Below are 24,461 nucleotides of genomic sequence, written 5' to 3'. Positions count from 1 at the left end.
ATGGAATTTGGAGCCCAGCACAGTGGCACATGGAAACATTCTGGTTTCCCAGCCTGGAAGCACTCCAAACCCCCTCCTTTTTTTTTTTTTTTTTTTTTTTTTTTTTCATGGAGGCTCCATTACACAGGAATGATTGATGAACTCATTGGTCATTTGTGAGTGATTCAAGCCCTTCTGCCTTCCCCAGAAATCAGGGGGTGGAACTGAAAGTTTCAACCCTTGTCACAAGGTTAGTTCCCCAGGAAACAGCCCCATTCCTTCCAGGATTTCCAAAAGTCACCACATTGACAAACTCAGAGGTAGCAGCAAGGGGCTTGTTACGAACAACAGGACATCCATGACACCTTTATGGCTCTGAAGTGTTTCCAGGAAGTGAGAACAAGAGACCAAATATGACAAAAGATGCTCCCACTGTTCTAATGGCTCATGAAATTTCAAGGACTTTGGGAGCTATGATCCAGACGATGTGGATGAAGTCCAAATATATATGAGAAATATATTTCGATGATCTGAATGACCAAACACATATTTCTTATAATTCACAATGTCACACAATCTAGTGATGTTGCCATTGGTGCCCCTGCCCTTGCACTCTTGAAGTCACCCCGTCTTTGGCACCATGTTTTTCCTGGGCCCTCAGTGCTTAAACTTCTTCTGTGACAGCCATCTCCAACTGGCTCTGCATCTTGTATCACACCTTCGGGATCCAGAATCCTGCACAGGATATTGCGTCTGGCCAAACTTAGGTCAAGTCACATGCGTGGCACATAGATGTTGGGGAGAGGGGCGGGAGAAATCTCTGCCTCCACCCTCAATAGTAGAGGAAGTAGAGCTCTGTGCCCTAGTGAGAGTCGTGCACTGAAGCATGTCCCCCAGGTGGAGAAGGTATTGGGTGCTGGAGAACCAAAAGATGACAAATATCTGATCTGTCGTGGTTACTGCTAGCACTGTCATGTTTGTGGGCTTCATGCCTCTGCCTGGGCTGGGAGCTTAGGGATGCGCACAACTTGCACACAGGACGGGTACCTGACGAACGCCTCAGGGCCCATCTGACCTCAAACGTAGCTTTTGCAGGCATTGTCTATTTGGACCACTTGCCTCAGAAACCCTTGGGCTGCTGGTTAAAATGCAGATTCCAGGGCTTTCCCAGACCGAGCAAATTGGAATCTCTGGGGGTTGGTGCTCAGGCATGTGTATGTTTGCCAGCCTCCTGAGTGATTTAGCCACGTGCCCATACTTGAGAACCGTGGTGTGGAGTAAGATTAAAGAAGGCAGATCATCAGAAAGGTTTGAGCTCCGTCTTGGAGGACAAGCCAAATTTGGATGCATGCTGTCATTCCAGACAGGGGGAACTGGTAGGGGGGGTGCAGGATGTAGTGGTCAGTGGCCAGGGATGGAATGTCCTGGCAACCTGAGGAAGTGAGTGGAATGGAGGGGTGGGTCCAGACTTGGCATGGTGGAGAACAGGACGCTATTGAGTGTTGACTAATGGGCAGTGACGTAATAGCAGCAGGAAGGAAGATGTCACAAGGGCAGTGTTTGCTCTTTTCTCTTCTTCTGCATTTTCCTGAGCTGCTCTCTCTTCACACTTCCCTTCTCAACTGCAAAGTAATAGTCAAGCCTCTCCGGGAACATGGAAGACATCCCTGAGGGGCAACATCCTCCAACAATGGGAAGAGCCCTGGGACAGCCAGTACCCAGTGGATCCTGGGATAGGATGGAGGGGACAGGGCTCTGGGGTGGCCATGGCTACTGCTGCTGCTGCTGCTGCTGCTGCTGCTCTGAGCCTCGGGTAAGGAGATGCAGGGGGAGGGATGGAGATGGCCAAAGGGGTACTGCTAAGAGGGGTTTCTCTCACTTCTTTAGGAGAGACTGAATGGGATCAGGGTGTGGGCTAGACACAGGAAAGGGAAGAGAAGGTAATGGATGAAGACTGTTGGTTAACCGTGTCCCAGCAGGAACTGGGTGATGAAACAGAATCTGGAGCTTTCTACAGTATACCGTGAAGTTAAGAAAACTACGTGAAGTGAACTGAACAGTCTCTTATCGCTGTCCTGGGAGGTGGAAAGTGTAAGATACAGTCTCTCCTTAAAGGAATCAGGCACTGAGGTAGACGAGGCATTAGTAGAAGGCAAAGGTAAATAACAAAAGGGCAAAGCCACAGCATGAACACAAAAATATGGTGGAAGTTCCTCTAGCAAGGCACAGGGAGGCAGTGTGGAAAAGAGGGTTCAGGAATCAGACAGAGCTGGGTTCAAATCCTATCTCTGCCACTTTCTACATTTGGGCTCTCAGGAAGTCCTCCAAACCCTCTGAACCTCAGGGTCCTCAATATTTATTTGTAAATGGTACCTAAGTGTTGTCCTAAGGGGGTTGTTCCTAAGAGTTAAACAGCAGACTGATGTACAATTCTAATGATCAGTATTTAGAGCATAGTCAGTGCTTAACAAAAGTTATGGTGGGTGATGATGGTGGTGGGGGTGGTAGTGGAAACAGGGGCAGGGTGATCAAAGGTATTGAGGGTTGAAAAGGGAAGGAGATGAGCGCAGGTGGAACTGTCCAGGTAGACTCCCTCTAGGACCAGAAGGGGTGGATGTGGGTGGAGAAGAGTGGGGGAGAGCACTCAGCCTGGGGACGGCAGGGGCTGGGATGAAGTACTGGGTGCTGGAAAGCCAGGGCTGTGTCTGGGGAAGCACAGGTAGAATAGAACATGGGTTGTAAAACGGGTCAAGTTCTCTTTCACTTTTTTTTTTTAACCATTTTATTATTAAAATTTCTCAGTCTACAAAATACGGAGACAATAGCCACCGTAAACTTGTTACCTAGATCAAAACATTCAACCATAATTGATATTTTGCATTATTTGCTCCATATGTGTGTACATTGCTGAGATACATATTTATAAATATGTTAATTGTAAATATAAATGTGTTTATTAATTCATTACATATATTAACACATATTATGTATATTTATAAATATGTATGTTTATATTATATCATGATATATAACTATACAATTGCATATCATATGTATGTATATATAAAATTGCTGAACCATTTCAAAGTAATTTACAGAAATCCTAAATTATTTATTTAAATAATTTTATTTATTTAATATTTAATATTATAATTATTAAATATTAATATTAATATTTATAATTATAATATTAAATATTAATATTTAAATGTTTAAGTGCTTGATGGAGCTGCTAATACTTTTGATCTGCGACCTTGTATCTGTGGTGGGGTCTGTGGATGTAGGGATGGTGGAAGGAACATTTGCTCAGTGCAACACTTTGACTTCTCATTCTAGGATTCCAAGCTGTAGGCGAAGAGGAGAAACAAAAGTGACTGCTAGATGGAGAGACCTTGACCACAGCCTGCTCTTAAAGTGTCATGCTCTACTCCAGCCTGAAGGCCTGGCAGCGGGTGAGGAGCCAGCGCCCCCCAGAGACAGTGGTGTGCTCTTACACTTAGAAACAAAGACCCAGGGGCGCCCGGGGGGGGGGGGGGGGGGGGGGGGGGGGGCTCAGTCAGTTAAGCTTTGGTCTTGGCTCAGGTCATGATCTCGCGGTTTGTGAGTTGGAGCCTTACATTGGGCTCTGTGCTAACAGCTCAGAGCCTGGAGCCTGCTTCGTCTATCTGTCTGTCTGTCTGTCTGTCTCTCTCCAAAAAAAAATATTAAAAAAAAAAAAAAAAGGAAAGAGAAGAAAAGAAAGAAACAAAGACCTAAACTGGCCCAGACCAGGGATACCTGTTGAAGGTTGTCCCACGGAACCCATATTCAAGGTCACAATGGCAGGGCTCCAGTGGCAAGACTTAGGGCTGCACTGGTGTGTGGTTGACCTCAGAACCCCCATGTCCTGTCCAAATGGATTTGGCTGATACAGTGCAAAGGCGAGAAGCAGCGAGACCCTGGACAGGAAAGGAATGGCTTTTTCGGAGGCTGGCCTCAGCCACAGGCTGAGAGGGCTGCTTTGGATGCCAGGTGGCACAGAGAGAGCAACTGGAAAAGCTCCAGACCTGAAAGCAGTGCACCGGGTTCTTCCACGCCCACTCTGTCAGTTTGCGAAAGTCCTACCTAGCTCCTCTCTCGGCCTCAGCTTTCCCACCTGTCAAGACAAGAAAGTTGGGCTAGGTGATCTCAAAAATCCTCTTACTCTATGTCAGAGAACCTGCTAGAGGAACTAGACACCTGAGCAACGACTTTGTGCCAAGTGCTTGGTTCATCCATCTCCCTTCTATGAAATAGGTGCTGCTGTCCCCATGGTACAAGGGAGGGAGGCTCCAAGAAGTCAGGTTACTTGCTGTATCTTTCAGCGGGTGCTTGGTGCAGCTGGGATCCTACAGAAACCCGCCTTGACTGGATGGTTCTTGGTAAATCCTGGAAATGGGCCCAGTTTGCCAATAGAAAGCTGCCCCCTTTCTCAAGGGATTTAAAAAGTAGTGGATGAGGGATAGATTCTAGAGAGCAAAATGAAGGGCCTTTCACTGACCTTGAGTTGCTTCTTATTGGTGGGGGCACCGCCAGTTTATTGGAAAGCCCACCTCCCCACGTGGGGAGACAGAGCTGGGAAGGTGAGGCCGACAATTTTGCCTCAAGCTTCTTGAGAAACACTCCCCTTTGGAGCCGGTGGGCTGGAGGGGCCTCCACCCCACAGGACACTGCTGGCCCATGCCCTGCTAACCCCAATATGTGACTATCACGAGAGGGCTGGGCTTAAATCGGACTGCAAAGTATCTGGAAATAAAGAGTTGACCATGCAAACTGATGGGGCTGTAGGCAGGACGGAGGGAAGCTATTGAGCCCACGTCATAGAATATAGTCATTCCCCAGGACTTTAGAAACATCCAGTGACACCCAGTAATTAACCGGCTGGTTGCAAAGGATTTATGCGGTCAGTTAAGGGGTTTCATTGCCCTCTACTCAGGGACATTTTATTTTATTATTATTATTTTTTAAAGTTTATTTTTATTTATTTGTTTAGAGAGCTAGAGAGAGAGCAAGCAGGGGAGGGGCAGAGCGAGAGGGAGACAGAATCCCCAGCAGACTTTGCACCGTCAGTGCAGAGCCTGACACAGGGCTTACACTCATGAACCATGAAATCATGACCTGAGCTGAAATCAAGAGTCGGACGCTTAACCGACTGAGCCACCCAGGTGCCCCAGGGACATTTTATTAATTTGGTCTTGGTGTCTGGACGCTGGGGAAGCACTAACACCTTGCTCTTCACCCAGGGAGGTGGGGGCTGTAACAGGACAAGGGGAGGTGTGCTGGCCCAATTCCCATTCTCCCTGTGCCCTGAACATCCTCAGTGACCTTGAGTAAGTCTCTCACCCCTTTCTGGCTTCCTCCACGGTGATACTCAATGGCTCCATTTCTCTGGGTTCTTCTGTATTTATTGAGTTCAGAGAAACAAAGGCCTTATATTTTACACTTGGCAGAATTCGCCCACCCCAGACACCAGCAGATGGCATGGGCCCACCAGGTCCGAATCCATCCTTCCGCCTGGTTCCTTTACTCAAATCTTAATAAAGACAATAAGAAAAATAATCAAGAGTGACTGAGCCCAGAATCTTGCATGAAAAGTGTATCAAGTTTAGTACAGGATAAATGTAAACATAATTACTTTCATCAAGCCACAAAAGATGCTGTGGAGGACTAATAAATAGTAGCTTCATCCAGTAATTACAGAGAACTTCAGGCTAATGTGGCTAAGGAAACCGAGTCTAGTACAGATTGCTCCTGCCTGAAGGAATTATTAGTCTCACAAGGGAAACAAAATATAATCTTCTAAAAATGTTTCTTTCTGGGGAGGGGTTTGTGTGCCTGGAGATAGACTTTCCCTCAGTGGATTGTGGGGAGTCCTTCTTTATTCTTCTTGACTTTTTCTTTAGTTTACCAGGTGAGGGAGGGCATGGCAGTTGCCAACCACAGAAAGAAACTTAATATATTGGGGAGGGGGGGAATATTTGGAGGAGATAACATTGTCCACCCAATCCCACTGTAGGAAGGGAGGCCTGAAATGGGAATTTGAGAGGACAGAAGGTGGGCCCTGGAGGGCAGGAGGGAGGTTCTTGGTCTCATGGGCAAGTTCCATGTTGGGACAGAAGCTAGGGCGGAAGGACTATTGTGGCAGATGAGCAATCACGTGACTGTGATGGTCTGGGAGGGCGTGGGTGCTGAGAGCTGAAAGACCCTGAAGGCTGAGACCAGCTGTATGTCACAGGATATATAGGAATGGAGTCAGGAAATGAGGGTCCCAGTGCTGGTTTTGTCTGTTGAGTGACCTTGGGCACTCCCTGTTACCTTGTTCCTTGGGGGGTTGGAGTGGATGCAATTGAACGCCCCTACCTTTGACCTGCTAGGACCGTGTGAATGTTTCCCTCCCAAACAGAGTCTAGTCCCATGGCAACGAACTTGGGAGAAGGCCACTCAGCATGTAGGAGAAGAAGGGCCATCTCTGGCTCAGACTGAGTCGGCTGGATTGCGCAGATAGGCTGGCAAACTCAGGATATGTTGACCCATCCTCCTCAAGCATTATCTGGGCGCCCAGTAGGAACCTAGTGTCAGTCAAGGCTCAGAAAGGCTTTTTATCTCTTCTAGAAAATGGCACTAGCCAAGAGAACCAACAAAGGCAATCTGGATCCAGGGTAAGTTGTGTCTGAATGAGGGTTGTTACATGGAGGCCAGAGTAAAGCAGTGTAAGGGCTTAGTTGGGGCCCTTAGCTCAGGCCCCACGTGTGGACGCCGGAGAGCCAGGCTGGACCACACGGAGGACTTTCTCCTGCTCCAGGTGGGCCAAGGGAGTCCTGAACCCTAGCAGGAAGAATGACCTTTGCTTCTATTTCTATCCTGAAGCCCCAGTGCAAGCCTTGAATGTCATCACCTCAAGGCAGCAAAAGTCCCATCCACCAGCCCCAAAGGAGAGGAGCTGGGGGTTGGGGAGCTAAGGACATACACCACCTGGAAAAAGTGGCCCAGGTGCAGTGGAATATGAGTAATCAAGAGCCTCTTCCTTCCTTGGAGTCAAAGGAATGGGATCAACAGAAGTTCATCCCTACCCAGACTTGCTGGGGAGTGGGGGCCAGAGGTGGGGGTCAGAAAACACTACCTGGAGGAGGAGAAACACTGAAGGCACAAAGGGAGTGGTGTTCCATGCTAGGGGCAAGTTGTGGGAACGCATGCACAGAGTGTGCTGCCTACAGAGGTAGACAGTTGGGCTGAGTGGCGAGAAGAGGGTAAGGTTAACGCAGGACCATAAATTCAAATTGTGGAGAGCTTTGAAGGCCATGTAGTTACATGCACTTTGTCCTATAAGCAATGGGGCACACAAAGGGCTTTTCCTAGGTCCCCTGAGGGGAGGAGTGAGGGTCTGGGTGCAGAGTGACCCAGCAGCTATGCAGGAAGTCTGGAGAAGGGAGGTGTTAGGGGCAGGAGACCAGGTAGATTCCTTTGGGGTGAGAGTCAGGGTTAAGATCCTGGGAAAAGTAGAGGCCTCATCTTCAAAGGGTGCGAACCCCTGTGTGGCTGCTCTCATGGCCAGGAGCAGGCAGATCCCCACCCTTTTGGACTCTGGGGGGTCAAACCTAGGATTCCAGTGCTCGCCCTTTCCCAGGACCTGCCGGTGTTGGCGACTGTTCTGACATGTGGATTCATCTTGTTCTCAGTCCTGTTTGCCTCTGTCCAGAAAGCCTGGGGCTCGCTCAGGCGAGTGAGGGCCAGGGACAGGCTTGGGTGGAAATGAATGAGATGAATGAATGGACACAGGCAACAGCTGCAGATGTGGGTTTAGAGGTTCCCAGGTGTTCCCCAGAACCCATCCCCTGACTTTCCTCACTTCTGTGCTCAGAAGTCTTTGGAGAGGAGGCAGGGCCCGCCCCTGGGGGTGACGTGAATGGGGTTGGGCTGGCTCCCTGGAAGGGTGGAAGGGGCAGGGTGAGGATTTTTGCTACTGGCAATCCAGCCTTCCTTCAGAGGAGGGAGGAAGATGCAGGCTGGGGCTGACATGGACGCATCATTTTCAAATACTGTTCATTTCTGTCCCTCCTCAGGCAAGGCAGCCTCCTGGAGTGTCCCCAGGACACAGCACACCCAGGGAAGCAGACTTAACCTTCCAGGAGCTGACGGGCATGCCTTCCTCCCCTAACAAATACCACACTCCACTCTGTTCAGTGGTAAATAAGAGGCTTCCTGAACTTCTCTTGTGAGATCTCTGCCCAGCCCCTCTCTTACCCAGAGGGAGAAAAGCAGTACCAGGTGGGGGAGCGTGGAGGGCTGGGTGCAAAGAAACCCAGGGAGAGTCATCAAGACCAAGGGCATGGCAATTGATTTCTGTGTTAAGTACAACTGGGACTCACAAAGTGTAATTCAGATGACACTTATATTTGTCCTCTTACTGCCGTCCAGCCTTGCTTGGCTAGAGACCTCATTGGCCCCCTGCTAAAGCCTATGGCAAGACCATCACTCTTCTGGGCATTAAAAAAAATAGACTTTATTTTTGAGAGCAGTTTTAGGTTCCCAGAAAAACTGAGTAGACGGTACAGTGTTCCGCTCTAACCCCTGCCCACCCCTCCATACACCGCTTCCCCTGCCATGGACATCGTGTCCCTGAGTGGTAGAATCAATGAATCTACATGGACACATCAGTGCCACCCAAAGCCCATAGATCACCTTAGGGCTCACGCTTCGTGTTGTCCATGCTATGGGTTTGGACAAATGTGCACTGACATGTACCCACAGCTGGAGTACCACACAGAGTAGTTCCACTCCCTTCAAACCCCTCTGTGCTCTGTCTATTCATCCACGCCCTTCTGGGCATTTCTAAACAATATAAAGTTTATTCCCAAGCTGGCTTCAGTTCAGTCAACCGACTGACTTACCCAGGCACCCGATTCACATTTCATTCTATTATATAATAGAATATAATGTGCACATACAGAAAACTGCATTGTCTCTAGCACACTCTCCCTTGGGTTCTCTGTTTCTGATTCTGTGGGAGCTATTTTATAGTTATGTAAGTTGTAGGTAAGTGACAGACATGCAGATTCTGTCCTTTTCTTCCTTCCCCTGCTGTGGATGGAGGTGGGGGAGGGGCGGGAATAAACACCAAACTGGTTTCCCCTTGTTATTCAACATTGCTTTCCTCCATATAAGTATATGCTTCTTGAATTCCTTTTCTTTTCTTTTTTTTTTTAAATTAACGTTTATTTATTTTTGAGACAGAGAGAGGCAGAGCATGAATGGGGGGAGGGTCAGAGAGAGAGGGAGACACAGAATCGGAAACAGGCTCCAGGCTCCGAGCTGTCAGCACAGAGCCCGACGCGGGGCTCGAACTCATGAACCACGAGATCATGACCTGAGCCGAAGTCGGACACTTAACCGACTGAGCCACCCAGGCGCCCCTTGACTTCCTTTTCTAACCAGATCTAACATCTGCCTGGTTCACTCACTGAATATGAGTTTAAAAGAATCTTTAATGCATGTTTATTTTTATTTATATTTTTAAATATTTATTTATTTATTTATTTATTTATTTATTTATTTTGAGAGAGAAAGTGCATGTGTGCATATGTGCATGAGTGGGGGAGGGGCAGAGAGAGAGGGAGAGAGGGAATCTCTCTGTGATGTCAGCGCAGAGTCCCACGGGCTGAATCTCATGAAGTGTGAGGTCATGACCTGAGCTGATCCAGGTTGGACCCTTAACTGACTGAGCCACCCAGGTGCCCCAACGCATGTTTGTTTTTAACTGTAGTTTTGAAAGCTATAACTCTGTTTATAAATTTCACTCAATCTTGCTTCTGACCCTGTCCTTGTTACTCTATGTAAATCTAAATCTTTGATTTTTTTTAATTTTTATTGCTATGTATGATTCCATTGTGTTGAAACACACCCATATATGTTGTCGCCTGATTACCGCACAGGTGCCTCTGATTCAGTGGCAAAGGTTGGTCTTCCCAATAGATGGTGATGGTTTATGGGATAGTCACTTGGGGCGGGCGGTGGCGGGGGTGGGGGGGAAGGCTTTTACCTTTCTCTCACACCATACACAAAATTAACTAAAATGGATCATAGACATAAAAATGAAAGGTATAAACAATAAAGCTTCTAAAAGAAAACAGAAAATATGACCTTAGAGTGGGCAAATATTTCCTAAACAGGACACAAACAATAGTAACCACGATAGAGTATGCATTCAGGAGTTGGACACTGAATGTAGGATAGTCACACATTTATTCCACGTGGAAGTTCCAGAACTTTCTCACATTTTCATCAATACTGAATCTTACTCAACTTCCTAGTTCCTGCCAGTCTGCTGAGTACAAAGTGAAAGCTCAGTGTTTTCACTTGAGTGTTTCTCTGATAACTCTGATAACTAATGAGGTCAAACATCTATCCGTGGGCTTCTTAGGCATTTGGATTTTTACTGTTTTACAACACTTTCTTCTGATCATTTTGCTGTTGAACTTCCTTTCTCCTGCTTGCTGATTCTTTAAAAAAAATTTTTTTAATGTTTATTTATTTTTGAGACAGCACGAGCAGGGAAGGGGCAGAGAAGGAGACACAGAATCCAAAGCAGGTGCCAGGCTCCGGGCTGTCAGCACAGAACCCGATGCCCGGCTCGAACTCAACAGACCGCGAGATCATGACCTGAGTTGAAGCTCAACTGACTGAGCCACCCAGATGCCCCATGTTCTGCTTGCTGAGTCTTAATAACCTCTTGGCTCATTTAGATATTCATTCATAGTCAGTTGTAGACACTGCAAATAGCTTCCCTCAGGCTCTCATCTGTTACCTGGCAACACACATCAAGCCAAGCCCAGGCCCAAGCCTCAGGGATTTGGTGCAGAAGATACAATGAGTCGTGGGGTGCCTGGGTAGCTCAGTTGGTTAGCCATCTGACTTCGGCTCAGATCATGATCTTGCAGTCTGTGAGTCTGAGTCCCGCATCGGGTTCTGTGCTGACAGCCCCGGAGTCTGGAGCCTGCTTCAGATTCCGGGTCTCCTCCTTTCTCTGCCCCTCCCATGCTCATGCTCTGTCTCTCCATAATAAAGAAATGTTAAAAAAAAAATTAAAAAAAAAAGAAGATAGATACAATGAGTTGTGGGGTCCTTGTCCCATACACCAAAACAAAAGGGGTCAGAGAACTGCCTCGAGCCGTGTGATACCCCGCTGCTGAGGAACCCATTGGCGACTGCCACTCAGGGGTGTTATGGCCTGCAGCTCTGTTCTGAGGGGTCAGCAGAATGCCTCTTCCCTTATCACATTACGGGAGGTGATGAGAAACTGTCTCCCAGGGGCATCAGGCGGTGGTGAGTGGCCTGTGTTCACCGACATTCTCTCTCATTCTAGGAAGAGACAAGTGCGTCCGTCCCGACTCTGAGTAGCTGTAGACCTTTACCCGCATGGCTCCTGTGTGGCTGCAGGCAGGAGGCCAGGGTCCACATGGAGCTGTTCGCCAACATTGCTTTTGTCCACGATAGCCTTCGCTTGGAAAATGAATGTTTATGCTGTGAGCGTAAAGTGCTTGTAACTACAAGCCACATCTTCGCCACATCTCACCGTCTATATTAACGCGCCTTTGCTATTCCACTGTTCTGGTTAGTATTACTTTACTTTTCCAGTCATTTTCTCGCCCAGGCAAATGGTTTCATTGTTCATTATAGAAACTTCCTGGAAGATCCAGTGACTCTTCAATGTGGCGAGCATCAAGAGGTCGTTTGCAACCAATCCTGGAGTGTTGTATTGCCATCTGTCCCCAGTCCTGGTGCAGCCCCTGCTATGCAAAGCCTGCCTTGAACTGAACTTCTCAATAAATTCTGACCTTGCCTTCCTCTAAGATGCTGCCCGCAGCTCTGCCGAGGCGATGTTCTCCCTGACCGCCACCAGCAATAAACTCAGCTTTCTCTTCTCTGAAGGTCATGTTGCTGATATTTGGGAAGCCAGCGGGTGACCATGTAATTAAATCCACCTGTTTTCCCTTTATGACTTGGGTTTGATGATCTTATTTAAGATGTACTTCCCAATCTGCAGCACGATAATATTTTGAATATAGTCTCTTAGAAAATGTGCAAAGAGGGGCGCCAGGGTGGCTCAGTTGGTTGAGTGTCAGATCTTGGTGTCAGCTCAGGTCATGATCTCCAGTTTGTGAGTTTAAGCCCCACAATGGGCTTTGCGCTGACAGCTCGAATCCTGCTTGGGATTCTTTCTCTGTCTCTCTGTCTTTCTCTCTCTCTCTGTCTCTCTCTCTCTTGGAAATAAACAACAACAAAATTTAAAAAAAAGAAAATGTGCAAAGATATTCTCATACGTGATCTTCTATTAGCTTTATAGTTTCAACTTTCACAAACAGCACACGACAAAGAAGTCTGCCCGTCATTAGCAGGGCAGAGTGTTGTTAAAATTGACCTCAGTTATTCAAAGCTGTGCTAACACTCTAGCCACCAACCACACGTGGCTATTTCACATTTAAGTTAATTAAATTAAATGAAAAATAAAAATTCAGTTCCTCAGTGGCACCTGCTACATGTCAGACGCTCAATTGCTCAATGACCACATGTGGCTATTGGCTATGGGGCTGTGCCGGAAGATTTGGGACATTTCCACCGCAGCAGGAAATTCTGTCAGACAACCCTGCTTTTAAGCTTTTTCCTTCAACAGAACCAGTGGGTTAACAAAGCTTTCAGTTCCTTGTTATAAATTTAGCTTCTTATTAACATGGATTAAAACTTTTATAGCACGTGGTACTTTTACACCTGGGTAGTTTGGTTTATAGTTTCCATTCAATTAAAGCAGTAAAAAGAGACTCACACTTTTTCTCAAAGAAAGGGCGCATAAGCTCATATTATTTTGGTGCCTCGATCCTTTCCCCTCTTTCCCCACCGAGTGTTCCCCAATGCTGCCTTGTCCTTGGGTCTGCAAGGGCAAATAGAGCCCATTTGGAGGAGGGATGACAGGGACACGCTGCCAGAAGCCAGGGTGGATGAGGGCCGCTTATCAGTGAGCAAAGCACTGGGTGTGTGTTGGGGGCTAGGGTTCAAATGCACCCTAGCTCAGCTGGGACATCTCCATGAGACCTTGGACAAGTCACTGACCTGCTTTGCAGCTCAGTCTCTGCAAGAGGCTGGAGATGTGCTCCATGGTCCCTTCCCCATCAGATCAAGGGGCATGTCTGGACGATGCCACAGCATTGAGCAAATCAAGGCTCATGCAGTAAATGAAAAAAGCTGCCTGGCCTTCAGGGGACTCACAGTCTGCCTGGAGAGGAACGAAGAGTGTCCACAGTAGGGCAGTGACAGAACACAGCACAGGGTCAGGTACCGTTGTAAGCAGCCAGACACTGCATACAGGCAGTGGGGTGGTGGCTGCAGGCCAGAGTCCTCTGAACCAACTTCTTGCAAGAGGACCCCCTTGGGGCCTGACGCCTGTGAGGCTAGTTAGGGAGCAGCTTTGGGAGGCATTCAGCACGGTTTTAGGCAGGACCAGCATGGCGGTCAGGACTAGGGCTATGGGGGGACCAGACACACTGGGGGCTAGAGACACAGGTGGGCACAGACTGTGGGGTCTTAATGCAAGCTGAGGCCTCTAACAGAGTCTAGAAGTCCAATTAATGAAGGGTAGCTGAGCGCTCACATTAGCTCCGTGGTGAGAGCATGTGGTCACAGACAGGAAGTGGCTGTAGACATCTCCTCCATCTTGTCCCCTCTGATCTGGGCCAGTGAGAGCTTGGGCTCCAGGCCTCCTTCTCATTTTCTTCAGAGATTCCAACTTCCCACCTCCTGCCTCTGCTGTTACTCTTTTCCTGGGGGCTCTCTGGGGCCTAGTTCCACAGCAGGACCAGGGCAGAGAGGTCCAGGAACATGTGCGGTCTTGAGCAGACCAGGGTGTCCACTCGTTTCAGGGAGGTGAGACAATCCTGTTTTACCAGAACAGGACTCTCTGAAGACTGAACATACCTAGGAAGAGCTAGGTTATAACCAACTGGGAAAGCCAGCCATGTGAGTTCAGCACACCCTGGGCCCCACACATGGTCGGTGTGCTGACCTTAGATAAACTCGTCCCTTACATGGCCGCGTTTGCTGTCCTTTGTGCCTCAATCAAACCAAGTTCTTAAGAAATACCTGTTGTTCATTTGAGACTTGTTTGATATTTTCTCTCATGGGGCTAAGGGTTTGGGAGGATACCACAGAGGGAAATGCCATTCTCATCAGATCATGGTGGCAGTACCTACGACCCACGTGATTATCACGGTTGGTCTTAATCTCGATCATGGGGCTGAGATGGTGCTTGCCAGGTTTGTCCACTGTGAAGTTATTCTTTCCCTCTTTCCACGCTGTTCTTTTTGGAAGGAAGGCACCACAGACAGCCCACACTCAAAGGGTGGGGGTTACGCCCTCACCCCCCCACCCCCCCACCAGCTTTGAGGACAGAGTATCTATATAAATTATTTGGAAGTCTTCTTTGGAATTCACTTATCTGTAAATTTATTCAGTCATTCATTTATATCAATATGGACTCACGGATAGTTATTTTACACTTTACCACTTTATTTATCTCGTTGCTCAGTTCATTCCAACGTTGGCTGTCTTTTCTTCTGCATGTTTTACACACACATTTTTCATCTTTCACCCACTCAAGTTTTGTTCCAAACAATGTTGGTGGAGCACCTAGAGGGAACGAGAAGTGATGGAGCTGGTGCTGAGCTCCCCTCCTTGGATCCATCCCTTCCGCCTTCCCCTCTGATACCCATGCTCAGTGCTTCTCCTGCCCTGGCCCCCACCTTTCCCGGGGACCATCCTAATGATGAAACCCCAGGATGAAAACACATCATTGACTCCATGCCTGGGTATGGAGTCCCTGTCTTGCTCTGGGTACCAGGGGGATGCCATGGCCCCCTGACCACCTACAAGCAGTGCATGGAGAGAAAGAATAGAGGAATGGCCTCTTCATTCACTATGGTTCTCTTCTTGGGCATTCTCAGAGCGTTTTGCAGCAACAGTGGAGGAATGTGATGGGGTGGAAGGTGTGGCATGACAGACATGGGGAGAAGCTGGGCAAAAGACAGCCACTGAGACAGGACTGAGGTCTCTAGGCCCAGAGACAGACCCTGCAGGTGGTGGCCCCCTACTCAGGCCTGGTTGCTCCTCCCTCCCCTTTCCCCGCAAAGCCTACCTGTCAGGGTACTCACTTCTCCAATCAAGGTGTTGGTCTTTCTCGGTTCTTCTGGCTCAGAGATGCTGGGAAGCTGGGGCAGAATCAGGCTTATGTTATGCTTCCTTCTCCCCAGAGGCGCCCCTTCTCTCATCTTCAGAAACAGACTGGAGTAGCATGGCTTGGGGAGCCCTACACCTGCTCCTGCCCACCTGTCCTGTTGTACTCCTGGCCTCAGGTGAGATGTAGGGCGTGAAGGTCAGGGTTGGGGCCAGGAGCAGGGTGGCTCTGTGACCAGAGGGCTGGCTGGGTGTCCTAGGAGGCAAGTCTATCCAGGAAGACCCTATACCGTCGTGTCCTAGCCCTATCCCCTTGTTTCCCACCAGCTCAGGGGAGAAACTGCTCTCTTTTGAGCCCAGTGCCAGTCTGGACTTAAGCTGATTACAAAGATCCCAGGCATCAGTTACCCTTGGCCTGAGGGACCCTAAAGAGCTAGCTGTGTCCCCTTTCCATTTCCTCTCAAGGTTTTTGAAGGCCAATAGTATTCTCTATTCTGGTTCCCTGAGCATTAATTACCTTCTTTGTGTCCTCCTTAGTTCTGATCACTTCTCCAGAGGGAACCTCTTACTCACCCTCTCTCAATGGCTCTGAGCTCAGATAGGCAAGGGTCTCACCAACACCAGAAGGGAGGGTCCTGGGAAGGGATGGCTAGATAGCTCATGCACATGTGTCAGAGTCAGGAAAAGGGGACCCAAGTATTCTTTCCAAGGTGGTTGAAGCACAGGGTGCTACAGAGGAGTCCCCAGGGCTCAGATTCAAAATTGGGGAGAGAGGAATAAGGAGGAGGATACAGGTCATTAACCTGAAAGCACTGTAGAAAATTCAGTTAGACATGGGATTTTTGGAATGAGATCAGTGGAACCCACATAATGTGGAAGCCAGAGGCTGTACTGGCATGCAAATGGTAGGTGTAGAAAGTGACCACAGATGGGCAGATGGTAGCCAGAAACATAGCAAAAAAAACAGGTGAGAAGAAATTTTTGATTTCTGCTCTTGACTCTTGCAGTCATGAGCTTTGAGACCATCATAACCTCCCCTTCATTGTAGAAGCAGGCTGAAAAAGCCTAGGTCACAGGTGCTCTAGGGGATCAAGTGGCCAGCAAAAGCAGTGGAGTATTGATGAAGATAGATGATCAACTGCCTATGGGCATTTGATCCCTAACCCCTTCATTCTCCAAACTCCAAGACAGGTGGGTTAGAAACTAAAGAGGATCTCCCAAAGTGTTTGAAGGTGAAACCCTGGACAGAGGATGGGAATGGCAGCAATGTGGGTATATAAGGGGTACCCTTGTGCTCTAGGGCTTACCTATCTCACTTTTTTAAAATGTTTATTTTTGAGAGAATGAGAGAGAGAGAAAGAGAGAGAGAGAGAGAGAGAGAGAGAGAGAGAGAGAGAGAGAGCACAAGCAGCAGAGGGGCAAAGAGAAAGAGGGACAGAGGATCCAAAGCAGGCTCTGTGCTGACAGCACAAAGCCCGACTCGGGGCTCCAACTCACGAACCGTGAGATCATGACCTGAGCTGAAGTCAGAGGCTCAACTGACTGAGCCACCCAGGCCCCCCCTCCCACTTTTAAAGTTTACTAGGTAGAAGGATTTAGCCTTCCATTCTTCTACTATCACCAGACTGGGCATATGATCACCCCAGAGGAATCTGAATTCAAAAGTCCAAACAACTTGGTGTCTTAGGAGAACTACTACCTTGAAGAGTGACACCATACTAAACAAGAGAGACCATCCGAAGGAGAACTATGACAATTGACAGCACAATAATTCTAGGTAAATATTAGTGGTATGCCTAAAAGGGTAAGGGAAGATATAAATTACATGAATCAAGAGCAAGAACTATTAACACTGCTAAATTAAAATAATAGTTGTGAAAAATATTATGATTGAAATAAAGACCACAATATATGTGATATATAAAGAGCAGGAGCACCTGGGTGGCTGAGTCAGTTGAGCATCTGACTCTTGATTTGGGCTCAGGACATGATCCCAGGGTCGTGGGAGCGATCCTGTGTCAAGCTCTGTCCTGAGCATGGAGTCTGCTTAAGAGTCTATCTTTCTTGGGGCGCCTGGGTGGCTCAGTCAGTTAAGCATCCGACTTTAGCTCAGGTCATGATCTGACAGTCTGTGACTTCAAGCCCCGCGTCAGGCTCTGTGCTGACAGCTCAGTACCTGGAGCCTGCTTCCAATTCTGTGTCTCTCTCTCTCTGTCCCTCTCCTGCTCATGCTCTGTCTCTCTCTGTCTCAAAAATAAATAAAAAATATTAAAACAAAAAGAATCTATCTTTTTCTTCCTTTGCCCTTTTCCCCTGCTTGTGCTCTCTCTCTCTCTCTAAAATAAAAAATTTTTAAAAAATTAAAAATTAAAAAAAAAAAGCAGATGTGGCTGGAGCATGAGCTGGAAGAAAAGTCGAGGAATTCTCCCAGAAAGCTCCTGTAAAGCATTAAGAGATTAAAGAATCAAAGAGAATCAAAGAGGAGTGAAGAGACATGAAACATCCAACATATGGTTACTAATAATCCCTGTGAAAGAAAAAGGATGGAAAGGAAGAAATATTTGAAGAAAAAGTCAATATAAATCTCTCAGAATTATAGAAAAAAGAAAGATCTCAGACCAAAAGGACTCAAAATTTGCCAAGAGGGGCAAATAGGAAACACATGCACACACACACAGCCCTAAACCCATCAAAGAACATCCCATCTTGTGTAAGAACATCAAAGACAAAGAGTAAATTATAAAGAATTTCAGATCACTGACAAAAGAGTGAGAATTAGATCTACATTAGACTTCTTAAGAGGAGCACTGGATGCCAGAAGACAGTTGAGTAAAATTATTAAAGGACTGAAGAAAAGAAGTTTATACCTAGAATTTTCTATCAAGCCAAACTGTCACTCAAATATGTGACCGTAATACTTTGGGACTTTGACAGTATAATACTTTGGGCCTCAGAAAGTTTGCCACATGTGGGGAGCCTGGCTGGCTCAGTTGGTTGAGTGTCTGATTCTTTTTTTTTTATGTTTATTTATTTGGGGGGTGGGAAGGGCAGAGAGAGGATCCGAAGCAGGCTCCAAGCTGTCAGCACAAAGCCTGACATGGGGCTCAAACCCACGAACCGTGAGATTGTGACTTGAGCTGAAGTCAGATGCTCAACCGACTGAGCCATGCAGGTGCCCCGAGTGTCTGATTCTTGATTTCAGCTCAGGTCATGATCCCAGGGTTGTGGGATTGAGCCCTGTGTTGGGCTCTGCACTGAGCGTGGAGCCTGCTTCAGATCCTCTCTCCCTCTCTCTGCCCTTCCCTCTCTCTCTCTCTTTATCAAAAACAAATTAATAAACATTTACAAAAAAAGAAAGAACTTTTAAAAAAAGAAACATTTGATTCATATTTTATACAAGATGCTTGCAAAAAATAAAAAAGCAGCAAAAGCTACCCCATTCATTTCAAGAAGCTAATGTCATCTTATCTTGAAACCAGTAAAAGGTAAAACAAGAAAATCAAATTATAGGCTTATATCTCTGATGAACATAGAGTAAAAACCAAAATAAATATTAGCTAACTGAAGTCAACAGTGTGGTAAAAAAAAAAAAGTGAATGCTATGATCATGTGGGGTTTATCTCAGAACCAAAAGGACTGTTTAACTTCAGGAAATCTAAATGAACTAAATCAATAAACTACAAGAAGAAAGCAAACTGATGCATAAAAAGCATTCGGAATAGTTCAACACATTTGTTATTATTTAAAAAAACCTTAATAAACTAGAAATAGGAAGAAATAATTTGGTCAAGACTGTATAGCAATGACTACAGTAAATATAACTAGGTAAAGAAAGTATACATTCAAATCAAGGATTTCCACAGCTACCACCAATGCCTCATGTAGTATTAGAGGTCTTGGCCAAAGCCATAAGGAAGGCTGAAGCCAGGAAGAGGGACACCTGTCATGATTTGAGATGCTGGCATCATCTACTTAGAAAAAATAAGTAGAATCCAAAAGCTATTCAATCTCATGAGTGAGCTTAGCAAGGTTTCCCGGATATAGGATCAACTGACAAAAATCAAAAGTGTTTATCTACACTAGAAATAATCAGCTAGAACACCTAATCAAAATAAGATACAATTCATTGTAGCAACAGAATCTATGACGTATTAAGGAAGAATTAATTTAACTTTGATCTGAATAAATACAAATGATCTATGATCTTGAAAGAGACAATAATATTATAAGATGTCAAATTCCCCCAAATTATAAGTCTCTAACTGTAATCTGAAACACACTTTCAGTTTAATATTTTATTTTATTTTATTTTATTTTATTTTTTATTTTTTCAAAGAAAGGCAGACTGACACATGCACCTCATTTGGATGTGTCTGGAGTCTTGGAAGCTTGACCACCCTACATTCTCCTTCAAATAGACCTTGAGAGTTTGTTTGGAGCCTCTAGCAGGGGAGCACAGCTACTCTATGCCCTTGAGGGAAGAACGGGCCTCCGTCCTCCTCTTTTGGTGAAAGTCATCCTCTTTGACCAAGCAAGCAGCTTCAGGAGGGACTGCTCACGGAGCAGTCAGGGAGGAAGGGAACACCCGCCTAGCCAGCCAGATCAAGCAAATCAAACCTGGTGATCGGTGGGGTGACATATCGCAGCCAGATCGCCCCACATCCCCGTTTAATTTTTAGAGAACTTGATAAACTTACTGTAAAATTATATGGAAAAATAAAGACGCATAAATAGCTATGTCCATTGTGGAAAAAAAAAAAAAGATAGGACTCATCCTACCAAATATTAAGACCTACTACTAAGTAATACAATTGACATTAGGTGCTGGAACAGCAAGAAATGACAAATGGACAATGGCACAGGCTAGACTTCCAGACAGCTCCATATATACACGGGAACATACCTTATAAGGAAGCACCATGAATCGATGGGGCGAAGGGCCCATTATTTGGTAGACATCCTTGAGAAAACTGGCCGAGTCCATGCAGCCCAAAGCACTGGATCCCTGCCTAACACTAAATACAAAGATGGACTCCAGGCAGATTCAAGACATCTATGTGAAAAAATAAAATCACTAAGTTAATGGATTCTGTGATTAACCACTGTGATTAAGTTAATAAAAAAAAAAACCCTGCAGATGAATATCACTGTGATTCCAGGCAACACGTCCCCGCGAGAGATAACTAGGACCCCCCACTCCTGAAACCACTTCGTGCTGAGCTGGAGGGAAGGAAGGAAGGAAGACACCATGTGCTGGAAGGGCAGATAGCCTTTGAACGCCGGGATCTGAGGACTGAGAAGAAGTATTAAAAAGGAAGGGCGAATAAGGAAAGTGTAACACGTCTAGTGCGAGCTGAGAGGTCTGGAGTGACAAGTGTACTCATTCCTATACCCCAAATGCCAGGCGCCTTGCGTGGCGTGTAAGATTGTAGAGACGAACGAACGAATGAATGAACGGAGAGTAAGTGAAGAGACTTAAAGTTTGGAGTCAGCAAAAATCAAACGTCCTTGGTCTGGGATTTGGGAGTTCAAGCTCAGTTTAAGACGTGTTACTGAGTCCCGTCCAAGGAGAAGAAAGTTGGCATGGGTGAGTAGGGGGAGCACACACTATCGTGTAGGTCCCCTCACCCCCAAAGCAGCGGATGACACAGCTCCTGGATGTCAGAAGGCTGTCCTCCTGATTCTTAGCGCTTGGGACTGAGTGAAGGGTGGGGTCCTGGGCCAAATGCTGGGTCATTTCGGCTGCAGCCTGGCGGCTGTCTGGGCCAGATAGGGTTGAGGGAGAGGAAGTCGAGTGGGCATGCGCGTGCCTGCGGGGGGCCCGGGCAGAACCCAGGGTCTGGGGGCGTGGTTTCTGGAGAGGCGGGGGAGGGGAGCCTGCGGGAGGGAGGGGGCGTCGGGAAAGCTGGTGGGCGGTTAGACCGGATGGTAGGAGAGCTGGAGAAAGGGATAAAGGTTAGGAGACATGCGTGTAGTCAAAAGGAGAGACAGCTTGTGTGTGTGTGTGTGTGTGTGTGTGTGTGTGTGTGTGCGCGCCCCCACCTGTGACAGCACAGAAGCGCCTCCCTGAGTCCAAACTGCACTGTACAATTTGCATCTTTTCCCCCTGTCACTCTAACCGTGACAGAAGTAAGATCGCCTGTGAGCACGTAAGGGGTTCTTCGCAAGTGTGAGCGAGAAGGACTGTTCTGACCAGCCAGGAACCTGGAAGAGAGGGGGAGGGGCAGGGCACCGCCAGAAACGCTTTATGAGAGGGCTTGCATGAATGAGTGTGAGTTTACACGAATCTCCTTGTGAATGTGTTTTGGAGAAAACTGTGTGTGTGTGTGTGTGTGTGTTTAGGAACCAAGGTGCCCTGCCCTAGCCCCAAGCCCCTGCCCCTGGGTCTCTAAGCCCAGGGAATCCCAGGGAGTCTGTAGCTCAGGGTCCAGAAAACTCACCCCAGCCCCCTCGACGGATCCCCTGCTTCAGACTAGGGGGCACCCCCGTCAGCCAGTTTCCGGGAGGGGGTTGGAGACGGTGGGGAGTCTTCTGACCCCGAGAACCTTCCCGGGCTGGGGGGATGGGGTGGGCCCAGACTGGGTGGAGCAGCCACACCTGCCCGAAGTTTCGGAGAAGAGGGCGTAAACAGCAACCAGCGCCGCCCTCGCCCTCAGTAGACTCTGCGGGGCCCCACGGTCTGCCGATCACAGTGGGTCCTACAACTTCCTCACTTCCCTAAATGGGCAACTGCGCTTTCAGAACGCCTGGTCCTTCCCTGGCAGACCTAAGTGGCACGTCCTGCAGCGGCCTGGGGCCCTAACCCTGGAGCGGGGGTGTCCCTGGCCCCCTATTGGCCTGTGACTGTCCCCAACTGGATGGAGCCATGGCTCCCGCATTCCTGCTGCTGCTGCTGCTGCTACTGTGGCTCCAGGGCCCTGTCTCAGGTGAGAGAACCAGAGGGCAGGAGAGCTGGCTTGGGGGTGGGGGTGGGGGCGGGGCGGGGAGAGAGTGGCCTTTTCCTAGACCCTCCCCGCTTTCATGCTTTGTGGGGTTGGAGGAGGAGAAGGATGGGGCTGGCCTAGAGGCTCCTGACCAGAGAACAGTGAGAAGGTTGCATCCCTATATTTGGCCCCAGGCAAAGCTACCACAGGCCTCACAAACTAAGATAAAGCTCCAGACCCTCTCTGGTTGGGCCCCTTCATCTGCCAGGCCTGCTCAGGACCTCTGACTGTGGACACTCAGTTTCCTCACACAGAAAGCCTCCCTCCCTTGTTGGGAAAGGGCTGTTTGGTTCTTACAAGAATCATTGCACCACGTGTGTGTGCTTTAACTCCCTCAGTTGTTTGTGCCACTACCCCCTGTCCCCATCCCCCTGTCCTGAGCGGAAGCGATTTCTGAAGGCCTCGCCCACCCCACAAAATGCTCCTTGAGGGGGCCTCACCCATTCCTGCCTCCCTTATTGCCATGGCAACCAAGTTACCATTTCCTGTTCAGTTCTGGTGACTGCCTGTGGGAGGGGTGGAAGGTGGGCTCAAATGGGCTCCAGCACCTTGGAGACCCGTTCCAAGGGCACCCCACCCATGCACCTCCCCTAGGGAGCCTCCTCCTTCTGCTCCTGTGCGGAGCAATCTTGGGGTCCCCCAAACCTCCCTCTCCCCAAATAATTTAGTTTGGTCCTTCCTTTCACTTTGTGCAGGGCAAAGTGATGCTTAGAGAGGGTGTTACCTTACCCTGAGCCTCAGCTCTCCTGTAGCTGGGTTGGAAACAGGCAGATGTCTCAAATCCTGTGCCGGGTCCTTGGCTATCACAGCTCTGGGCTCTACTGGAGAAGTCTGGAGAGACCTGCATTTTAGAAACGGAAGCATGTGATGCACTGGCTACGTTCCAGGCACTATCAATGGTAGAACCAGGGTTTTAACCCATATTTTTTTATTCTTATATTTTATTATTATTATTTTATTTTAAGAGAGAGAGAGAGAGGGAAGGGGCAGAGAGAGAGGGAGAGAGAGGATCCCAAGCAGGCTCCACGCTGTCCGCACAGAGCCCCACAAGGGGTTCGATCCCACGAACCCTGAGATCATGACCTGAGCCGAAATCTAGAGTCGGACGCTTAACCTACTGAGCCGCCCAAGCGCCCACCCATATATTTTTAGACTCTAAAATGTGTGCTCTCTACTCTGTCCTGCTGGGGAGAGACGTGTGTATGTGTGCAAAAGGCTCTGGGGGTGTGAAAGGAGTAAGTACTGAGCTTACCTTAGGCAGAGGGGTGGAGGGAGCGCACCACAGCTTTCTCTCCCTCCCTGTCCCCTGATTGCCCACCCCCACTTCTAGTTCCACTCTCTTCCTGCCAGGCTGTGGATTGTGAAATGCACGGACCACATCTTGTTTCTAGGCCGAGACTGTAACATGCTGTAGACGAACAGTGAATTCTTTGGTTTACACCCCACTGAGAATTGAGATGCATGTTTGGGCATTTGTAATCTATGGATTTTATGCAACTAGAACGTTTTAAAATGAAATACCACGTGAAAGGAACTAAGACAACTTGCTATTTAGAAGATAACTAAAACGAACTTCTTGGTGAATCATTTTTACTCTGAATTTTTTCAAATGCAGGACTTTCTTATCTACTTGAGTTGCTTGTGTTCTGGAGTTTTATAACTTAGTGACTTCTGTTTGCATCTGTGCATCTGTCTCACTGTGCACCTGTGTCAGTGCCTCTGTCTCAAAGACGTGGGTCTTTCCCACAAGACCCTGCAAATGGGGTTGTTACCTTCCCTTTGGGCTAGAAAATACCATGAAGAAAGGGGCTGTGTCAGTTGGAGCTCCCTGAGTGTAAGGGCTGAGTTTCTTCCATTAGTCTGGGGCTCCCTGAGGGCTTTGCCTGTGTCCCCACCATCAGACTGGGACTTCCCTGAGGGCTAGTCCTATATCTTTTGCACCATTCTAGGACTCCCCAGGGGCCCACGACTATTGTCTTCCTCCTCAGTTTGGGAACTCCCAGAGGGCAGGGCTAATGTCTACTCCAACTGACTGGAAGCTCCGTGAGGGAGTGGCTTGTGTCTCCCCTCTCAGACTGGGAGCTAGCTGTTGGCCATACTCGTGCATCTCCCCTTTCTGACCGGGGGAGCTCTTTCAGCGTAGGACTGTGTCTCTCCCCACAACTGTGAGTTCCAGGCAATATCCACCTCCTCTCCCTTCACCTCGACCTTCAAGAGGCCTCCTTCCCCGCCTCTGGCCAGACCTCGCTCACCAGTAGTGTTTCC

The 24,461-nt window shown here is 47.9% G+C and overlaps 1 protein-coding gene and 1 long non-coding RNA gene across 7 annotated transcripts in view; one reads left to right on the top strand and one right to left on the bottom strand.

Moving 5' to 3' along the window:
• The window catches only part of LOC122219891 (trem-like transcript 2 protein), a 47,893-nt gene that overhangs the window by 14,236 nt on the left and 9,196 nt on the right, over positions 1-24,461 (top strand). For 3 of the 4 annotated variants that reach the window (XR_006202597.1, XM_042938702.1, XM_042938703.1), the window contains exons 4-5: positions 3,316-3,431; positions 15,291-15,392. Coding sequence is in view for 3 of the 4 variants with exons in the window: in XM_042938702.1 (XP_042794636.1) it covers positions 3,316-3,431; positions 15,291-15,392 (218 nt within the window). In the remaining variant the exon portion in view is untranslated. Of the gene's footprint in view, positions 1-3,315; positions 3,432-15,290; positions 15,393-21,890; positions 22,140-24,461 lie in introns of those variants that run through there. The other variant, XM_042938704.1, reaches the window with a different exon arrangement.
• LOC122219893 lies at positions 12,234-24,459 on the bottom strand. Of its 3 annotated transcripts, XR_006202599.1 has the most exons (4): positions 23,449-24,459; positions 22,926-23,037; positions 20,117-20,266; positions 12,234-15,248 (listed from the first exon to the last, which is right to left on the bottom strand). It is a non-coding gene; the product is annotated as an uncharacterized LOC122219893 (long non-coding RNA). The 3 variants fall into 3 exon arrangements; XR_006202598.1 differs by lacking the exon at positions 23,449-24,459 and having other exon boundaries at positions 22,926-23,169; XR_006202600.1 differs by lacking the exons at positions 22,926-23,037; positions 23,449-24,459 and adding an exon at positions 21,654-21,885.

This window comes from Panthera leo, chromosome B2, assembly GCF_018350215.1.
Source record: "Panthera leo isolate Ple1 chromosome B2, P.leo_Ple1_pat1.1, whole genome shotgun sequence".
NCBI classification, from domain to species: Eukaryota; Metazoa; Chordata; class Mammalia; order Carnivora; family Felidae; genus Panthera; species Panthera leo.
This window is presented reverse-complemented; position numbering and strand designations above follow the sequence as displayed.